Below are 8,838 nucleotides of genomic sequence, written 5' to 3'. Positions count from 1 at the left end.
GCTGTTGGTTTGTGCCCTCCCCCCCCCCCCCATCAGACATGAAATCATGAAGTATCACGAGGGATGGCTGCGTTTGTTTACTCCTGCTTCTTTTAGGTTTCAGTAATAGAAGCTCAAAGAGAGAGAAAGCCATGATGTGTCGCGCAGAGGGATTCGTTGTTTGAGGTTTGCTGTGGAATAAGACCAGTCATCCTTGTAACTGTTTTCCTTCACAGCTAAGGTGATAAGCCCTGTGAGAGGCTGGTGTGACTGCTGGTCCACATGGTCCACAGCCAGAGCTGGCTCTCCAAGCTGGTGAAGGGTGCAGGCCAGTTGAGCACACATCAGTCTTTATCCATCTCTGTGTATGTGTGTGCACCTTGGGATGTATAACAGCAGTGTCCTGCCAGAAAGGGAGAGGAGTCTGCCTTTGGGGCAGACATACTTAATGCATACAGTATGTTTTCTCTACACATAAAGCAGGCTTAATAATTAAAAGACTAAGGAGGAAATGGAAATTTCCTGACTGGATGGTACTGGTGCAACAACATAGTCTCAATCCATCTTATTCTTGTCCGGCTTCCCTGAAAGGGCTGACAGAAGTCTGGAAGCAGCTGAGAGCTAATGAGAACAGCAGCAAGCCTAATACTTTAACACAATCTCTCTGAGTAGGAACTAATCTGGTTTATATGAGCTGGATGACCTTTGTGGTATAGCTGGCGTATGGAGCCACAGCCTTCCAGGCAGTGCTTTCACTTGGTTATTTTTCCTGTAGCTTTAATGGTCTTCCAAAAGAAAAGGGAGCTGCCTCTTCATTCCCCTGCAGTATTCAGTTTGCAGAGAAGGGTGGCTGCATCTCCTGTGAGAAACAGCCCAGCTGATGAGGAGAGCTGGGATGGTTTCCTGCTCCTCTGTGGTAGAAGTTGGTGGTGGAGGTGGGGAAGACTGATGGACACTTTGGTTAGTAAAAAAGAGGAACAGCACATGCCCACATGCCTTGCCTCCAAAGGGACAAGCGAGTTTTCCTGCAGCGTCCAGACCGCATTTGGTTTTCTGGGAGCCATCAGAACATCCCTGCTTTGTGGTGCAAACCCAATACCACAATGCTAGGTCAGAAAGATTACTACTGTTTCTTCCTAGAGTAGTGAAACAGTGTAAGATAGGAAGGAAAAGGCTTCCAGTGCAAATGATAGTTTACTGTAACTGTCCACTTTGCTTCAATCCGTGAGGATGGTAGATGCAGGATTTTACTGCACTCTGAAGCTTTATGCTAGGTTATGGCATTGAAATTTGCTTAGAGACTTTGAGAGGCTTGCTCAGAGAAGTTGTTGAGGAGCATTTGCCTTGAGAATCATCACAACCATCCCAGCTTATCCTTTTTGTTTTGTGTATTATTTTATTCAATTAGTTCTTCCTCAGCTCAGCCTTCCTTCTCTTACAGCTCGAGATCGTCATAGCTACAAACCTCTAATATCTTTTTCCTCTCTTTCTTGCTTTCTGTGTTTATCCATGGCACATCTTTGAAGTCATGGAGACAGCCATCTCTTCCAGATTCAGCCTCATGTTACTGCTTTGCTATCGGCTGTCGCCGCAGCAGTGAGTTTAGTGGCTTGTGGTCTGTGTAATTGGGGGTGGGCAGCAGTCTGCAGGCAGATGAGGAAGAACAATAAAGGAGTGTAAAAACAAAGGCTCTGTTCATGACAGCGGTTATTGCCTGGAGCTATGCAGAAACGACAGAATCTCCTGTGTGCAGTATCTAAACCTCATGCAAATGTTGCTATTCAGGTGTGCAAAAGTTGTGAGCTGACACACATCCTGTTGGTTGAGCGTTGATGGGTGGATGGCAGTGTTGTAGGAGTGATGGGTGTCACTGCTGTGCACCCAAGTGGAGGGGAAGTAGAAGCAATCTTGGTTTTCATGCCTTTTGGGCTCATCTGCTGCCTGGGAGAGGCAGACCAGCTCGAGGGAGGAGGCAGAAGTCTGTGATGCTGGGATGTGACCATGGGTGGAAAGGAGCCCTGCATGGGCGAGGAGCAGGGAGTACGTTGCTGCAGGTGGAGTTAGGTGGGCTGACAAGGAGTGCTGGTCTTGTGTTGAAAGGGTTATACTGGAATCCAGGAGCCCTGTGTCTGTCTGGCTTGGGCTGGTGGCACCATGGGGAGGAATGTGTCTGTTTGGTTCCCCCCACAAAACGTGGGTCTGATCTTTGCTCTGTGTCAGTGGAGCTTTCAATGCTCAAATAGCCTCAGTGTCTGGGGTGTTTGGGACTCTGCTTCTGTTTTGTCTTGCAAAATGCCACTAAAACTGTTTTCTCTCTCAGAGGTGTTAGGAAAAGAGATTCATCCGTTTGTGTGGCATTCTCACACCCCATCATGATGGGATGGAGTCTTGATACTTGTAGGGAGGAAGGATGGTCATTGCTTTGCATTATTGCTGTGTATCATGCTGAACCACCGTAAAGAATCCATTTATTCTTCTTCTGCAAGTTCTGCTTATTTTTCATGAGAAATATTGTAACATATTAATTCAAGTCAAAAAGTTTTGATGCCTTTTCTTCAGTTCAGAGAAGCATTGATTAGATCCAGACTCTGCATTTACTTGAAATGCTGCAATCCCACGTATCTGCTGTTACAACTAAAGCGTAACTTGTTATTTAAGTGAAAAATAGGGCCATTAGTTTGAGCAGATAGTACTGGCAATGTAAGTGACTTAAAAACCACCAAACGTCACATAAAGCCATGAACAATGTCTGTCGAAGTATGAGCTGCAGTGGACGTGCCAACTCAGTTTATTGTACAATAACCATTTCAACCACCAAATCTTTCCAATTTCTTATACACTGCAGTTAATAATTTGGTTCATCTAAAGAGTAATTGTTTTTCCTCATTGGCCTGACAACGAAAACAAAAATGTGTGTGTTTCTGTTCTTTTCTAATACATATATTGCTGATGAAAATCAGCTGTGTTGTGTCCTCTGATGTTGGGATTTTTGTGTCAGGTTACTCGTAGATCCAAATTGGTCTCCCTGGGTTTTCTGGTTTTTAAAGGAGGCAAAATCTGTACTATAATAAAACATGCTGTGAATTCAGTAACTTGGAGAAAAGGTCTAATTTTTGTGCGTGTGTTGTTTTATCAGAAGAAAATACTCTGTTTATCCTAAGAAACGAAGCAATTTTGCATGTTTGAACACACACACATGAAGCTACAGATCCATCTACCACCCTTCGATGACTGCCTTGTTCCATTGCTGAAGCAGATACCATTCCTTCTGCTGTCCTACGGCTTTGCATGCCCTTGGTTTGTCTTTGCAGCCAAATTCTGGGGTGAGCTTGGGTGAGCTGAATCACTTGCACCTGTAGGCTCGTGTGGATGAGGCCTCTCAGGAGGCTGGAGTTATGTGGGGAGATGGTTTGGAGACATTTATGCTGGGAAATCATAGAATCATAGAACACTTTGGGTTAGAAGGTCCCTTCTAACCCAATCTCGGCCAACCCATCTGCAATGAGCAGGGACATCTTCAACTGGATCAGATTGCTCAGAACCACATCCAGCCTGGCCTGGAATGTCTCCAGGGATGGTGCATCCACCATCAATCTGGGCAACCTGTGCCAGTGTTTCACCACTCTCATTGTGCAGAATTTTTTCCTCACATCCAGCCTGAATCTCCCTTTTGGTTTAAAAGCTGTTATCATGTTTGATGCTCTTGCGTGTTGCTGAATTGTGGAAAAACGCTCTGGAAGAAAATCTGTTTGTAAAAGAAGGGGAGGAGAAATTTGAAAATCCAGAATAAGAAGTTTTATTTGCCTCCCATCTCGTGCTGAGGCTTTCTTGCAATTACGTCGTTACTCACCTGACCTAAAGCTTCCGTTATGCAAGTTAAATATCCTACGGGAGTTTTCCTCTTTCATTATAAAGCAAATTGAGCTGTCTGATTGAAGGAGATGCTTAAAGAAACCATGAGCCAAATGTAATACAATTTTACAGGGAAATACAACATTTCAGATCCCCAAATTGACAGCAAGGCACACTTGCAGTGCATGGGTACGGGCCTGACACAATGAGCCAATGAGGCTTGCTCTCCAAAGAAATGTATGTGTAAGAAGTCTTCTGTCCTCGTGTCCCTGGGGTGGCTTTTCAGGCTTCCTGATCATCAACCTGAGCCACTTTAGTATATCCTGTGAAGTGGGGTTTAAGAAGGAAGTCTCTAAAGCCTTGAGCTCTGTCATTACAAAAGCCTCCTGCCTGTTTTAGCAGGTAAAGGCAGAAGGATACTTCAAGACCTCCTGGGCCACGGGGCTCGTGGCGTTTTGCTTTGAATTACACTAAGGTCAAGAGCATGATTGTGAAGAGGCAAGGTCTGTCCACGCTTCAGAACATCGTGTAAAGGAAAATCCTTGGCTGGAAGTGAAAGCACGTGAATGGGATGGATGTGGAATTTGGTGCATTCCGCCCTATGCAAGGGTGGGAATCCAGCTGTAGCAAAGGCAGTGCCTTCAGGACGTGCACAGCATTATTTTTCAGGAAATGCCAGAGGGAGAAACCTCATCTCCTCAGCTCTCTGCATAAAAATGTTCATATCAATAAACAAATACTTTTTTCCCAGGCAAGGAGTGCCCGGCTCTGTGAGAGACTGTGCATGGAGAGCTGGCAATTCAGAGCCCCAGCACTTTCTGAATAGCTGTGAGCGAATATAGGCTTCATTTCTCAGTGGAATTGTTGTCGTGCATTCCTATGAGGAATCTCAAGTGTGCTTCTGGCCCTCCTGGTCTGCTGGGACACACATCTGCTTTGGTAGGACCCTGCCTCAGCCAAGGGCGTCAGGCATTTGGGCTGTAGTTTGTGGATCAAGTCACTGTTCTGCGTGGTGTGTCCAATTAAACCTCTCCCTGTCCAACTGGTGTGACCTCAGCAAATTCCTTCAAATCTGAGAATCTTTCTGATGGTAGGAAGAGACTATATATAATATATAAAAGGGGAATGAGGTATGTGTGTTTATGTGTATGTGTATATGCAGATATGTAGCATATCTGTGCTAAGGCAGCAGTTTGTAATTGATTCCTTTTGATCTTCGATAAAATAAAGTGCAACTCAAAAGGAACTTGCTTGGCTCCAAAGAGGTAATTTGCTCATTGATTTCATTAGGGTTTTTTTAGCATTTAGCAATGAGTTAATGGTGCTTACTTAACAGAAAATAGATAAATAAAATTCACTCTTACCAGGCTATCTGGTGAATGTTTTTTGAGCCTGATTTACTGGAGTATACAGGAAGTAGCAATATGCTGAAGCTTGGCACTCATTAGTATGGTACATACTTGGAAATAATGCTCTGGAAAAAAAAACCTGTGAAGGTTCTGATCTGGCTCTAAGTTTCAAATGGTCCTAAATGGAAAATGCTTGGATTAAGGCAGGGTGGAAAGTGATTCCCCCACCATGTATTTCTATAAAAAGGTTTTTTCCTCTTCTTCAAAAAGATGAAGTCAAAATGCCTCAGGTTTGATAGCGAAACAATTGCCACATCAAATACAGAAACTATGCTGGTTGGATCCCCTGTGAATTGGGAGCGCTGAGCAGATGGCCATGAAAAGCAGCAGACCCCAGCATCCCTCAGATAAGGCTGTTGTCTGTGTCAGTAGCACACAGGCATGTGTGTCGCCTTTCATTCCTCCCTTCCCAGCTGTGCTCATCTGGCTGCCAGAGGCATCTTTACTGGAGTGATGCTGCAGCTATCATGCTATTCTGATACTGCTTGTTTAGCATCTCCCTGTCCGTCCCCTCCCTATCAGACCCCTTGCTTTACCCTTTTCTGTGGGTGAGGATGCTGCCATGGTGCACACTCGTGGCAGATCTGTTGATAAAACCCAGGAGCCCTGTGTGCTGGTGTCCCTCCAGGCTGTGCACATGGCAATGCAGATGGCTTGGGTGGAGAATGTGTGCTGTGCTGGCGATGACCACGGTTTGTTTTCTTCCCTTCTTCATCCAGAGTACAAAAAGAAGTACGGGGAGGAGCACGGCTCGTGCCAGGCAGGGATTGCGGGCTTCTTCACCGAGGTGAGCAGGGGCGAATGCATGGAGGAGATGGGGTTGGTGAGCAGCTCTCCTGCTGCATGACCCAGGAGGGCAGCCCAAAGCATGGCTTGGACAGAGGGCTGAGTGCTGAGCATGGTCCCTTCCAGCCAGCAAACACCCTCCTGCATCACCCGGCCTTCTGGGTACCTGCATCTTGCACCATGCCTGCCCAGTGGTCCATACATAGGTCTATGGGTGACTCAAGGTCTGTGGCCAAGAGTGAATGAATTGACTCAGAGAAATGTCCTCAGGGAACATGTTTATTGTGTACATCCCAAAGCTTGCACAGCGATATTTCTGTGCCTAATATTAGCTCTTTAAGTGATGATGTAAAAGAGTTCTCCTTAAATGGCTTTGTTTCTGTATGTGTGTATGTGGGTATGTGTATCTATATATATATATGTTACGTATACATTCATAAGATAAACATTTTTTTTCCACTTCTGCTTCAGTTCTTTATTGCAAAAAGATGGAGAAGAAGTAAAATGGTAAAATACATGCTGCAGAGCTGTTCTAGATAGTGGACCACAAACTACTGTCCAGGAAAGAGTAGCAGCAATATTTTAGTTATGTCAAGGATGAATTTGTATGTATTGATTGTTTTTTTGTAATGTTTTAAAGGTGAGGTTTTTGTGTTTTGTTACTGTCATGTCAAGTATATATTTACTCCTTATTATGTATGCACAGGTCTGCAGAATTCATTGTCCAGGCTGATATAAGCAGAATACAAGTGTGCTCTCTGAAACAGCAGAAGTGATTTTGGAGTACAGTGGGATGGCAGGCAACGTTGCCACAGTGGCACTGTCTGATAACTGGATATTGAGACAGCAGCAGCTGTTTCCTGGCTTGTCTGCTCTTTCCAGCCTGTTTCTGTTCCCATGCTTTAAATCCTCCTTTGCCACCCTAGTTCAAAAGATATCTTTGAACTTTCATTGCTTCAGCCTGATGGCAGCTCACTGAGCAGGAAATGCAGATAAATGGCTTTTTGGGTCAAACAGGCAAGCCCCTACTGTATTTTCAGCACTGCTGATGGTAGTTGTTCCTGCTGGTAAATGATCCCTTGACCTCCAGGGCATGGTCCCTCCCAAGGAAAAAAGCTCTTGCCAAGCACATTCTGCTCTTGGGTTGGGTTTTCAGCACTGTCCTGTAGTCTTATTAGGAAAATCCCTCATTTAACATCTCCCCGTGGCTGGAACTGGCCATCCGAACAGATCCCAGCTGTGGGAGCATTTTCCCACTAGGATGGAGTCCATTCATGGCCTTGCATTGAATGGAGATGTGAGGCAAAGCAGCTGTCCTCACGTCTCCTCCAGGAATGGAGACCTTACCTAGGCTTAATGCTCCCCAGGCTTAACTTGGTCCCTTGCTGGATGTAATTGAAACCACATCCAGGAGTATGGTTTTCCTGCAAGGATGCTGGATGCACTGGGGCAATGTTTTCTCAATCTCTCTTGCATGTACATGTACCTTGAGTTTTGCTTCAAAAGCATTATCCATGAGCATCTCCCTTCGGATGCTGGATCAAGCTTTGCCAGATTTCTAGTCTTTTGAAACCCTGCATCAGGCTGGGTGATCCTAATGAACTATAGCCAGATTGTCTCTTGAAAAGCAGAGCGTATCTAATGACAGAGCAAAGCAAAATGTGCCAGCCATCATGTAACACACCCCCTGATCATAGACTGCATGGCAGGTCTTCAGCTTCATAGTTGTAAAATCAAAATCCTTTGTGCTATATCCTTCGTGACTGGTTGGTGTAGCATGTCAGCCAGCATCAGGGCATGCTCTATAGCTGAATGGTGGCTCTGGGTGGGCTGGAGAATGGTTGGGAAAGGCAGCAGGTGAAGAGAGATTTTTGGGAGGACTGTGTTATCAGAGATGTATTTGATGGTTGGCAAGGTTGAGGAAGGTCTGCTATTGAAGTGGCAGGACAGCTGAGCATAAGTGGGCCATAAAAGGGGAGACCCTGTGTCTCTAGGGTGTGTGCAATGACCTCCGTGTTTGGGAAGGATACACACAGAATGGAGATTGTTACAGATGGTCCTACAATTGGTGCTTTAAGTTAATATCCCATCCCTTCTCCATTACTGTGTAAAACATGAGGTTTTGTCCAGTTTTGACTGTTAATTATTTATTTCCCTATCCTTTCCTCCACACCTTTCTGTTTTTCCCTTTGTAGGAGCTGGTCATCATGGGTGCACCAGGATCTTATTATTGGACAGGAACTGTCAAAGTGCTGAATCTCACTGACAACACATACTACAAGCTAAACGATGATGCCATGATAGGCAGGCGGTACACATACCTCGGTAAGCAGCTCGCTGGTGCTCACTGTGAGAATGGATCAGTCCAACAACAGATTTCAGGGCTTTGATGCTAAAAAGTTGATACTGAAAGCGCATTTCACCTGAAAAGCAGGTTGAATGGTAGTAGGCCTCCTACATTCCTGCCTTTGCCCTGTGATGGATGAATTACTTGTCAGTGGTTAGGCTGTGTCTGCTTACACCAGTTTGTAAAATGGGTACAACACGCAGTTACAGAATGTATATTGCAGATACAAATTTATTTCAACAAAAACAGCACCACAGAAGTGAGTCATTGGCAACAGAAGATTGTGAAAAGATTTGCAATAGGTTTGAGTACATCTTTAACTCGCTTCGTTTTACTTGCTCTAAAGTCAGCTGATGTCCTAAAATACTTAATTTACAGGATCCCACTTAGTCCCCAGTGCCTAAGACCGTTGAGACCTAGAAGGCATTTCCAACAGTCAGTAGTTTGATATTGTTTGACTAAAGA

The 8,838-nt window shown here is 44.9% G+C and overlaps 1 protein-coding gene across 1 annotated transcript in view; it reads left to right on the top strand.

The window, feature by feature from the left end:
- ITGA9 (integrin, alpha 9) overlaps positions 1-8,838 on the top strand; it is a gene marked incomplete at both ends in the record, with an annotated part of 45,256 nt that overhangs the window by 10,000 nt on the left and 26,418 nt on the right. The window contains 2 exons of the mRNA XM_010018893.1: positions 5,960-6,027; positions 8,222-8,351. Coding sequence (XP_010017195.1) covers positions 5,960-6,027; positions 8,222-8,351 — 198 coding nt within the window. The remainder of the gene's footprint in view (positions 1-5,959; positions 6,028-8,221; positions 8,352-8,838) is intronic.

The sequence above is a fragment of the Nestor notabilis genome, unplaced genomic scaffold (assembly GCF_000696875.1).
Source record: "Nestor notabilis isolate BGI_N333 unplaced genomic scaffold, ASM69687v1 scaffold1997, whole genome shotgun sequence".
NCBI lineage: Eukaryota > Metazoa > Chordata > Aves > Psittaciformes > Psittacidae > Nestor > Nestor notabilis.
The sequence above is the reverse complement of the archived record's forward strand: the minus strand, read 5'-3'. Positions and strand labels throughout refer to the sequence as shown.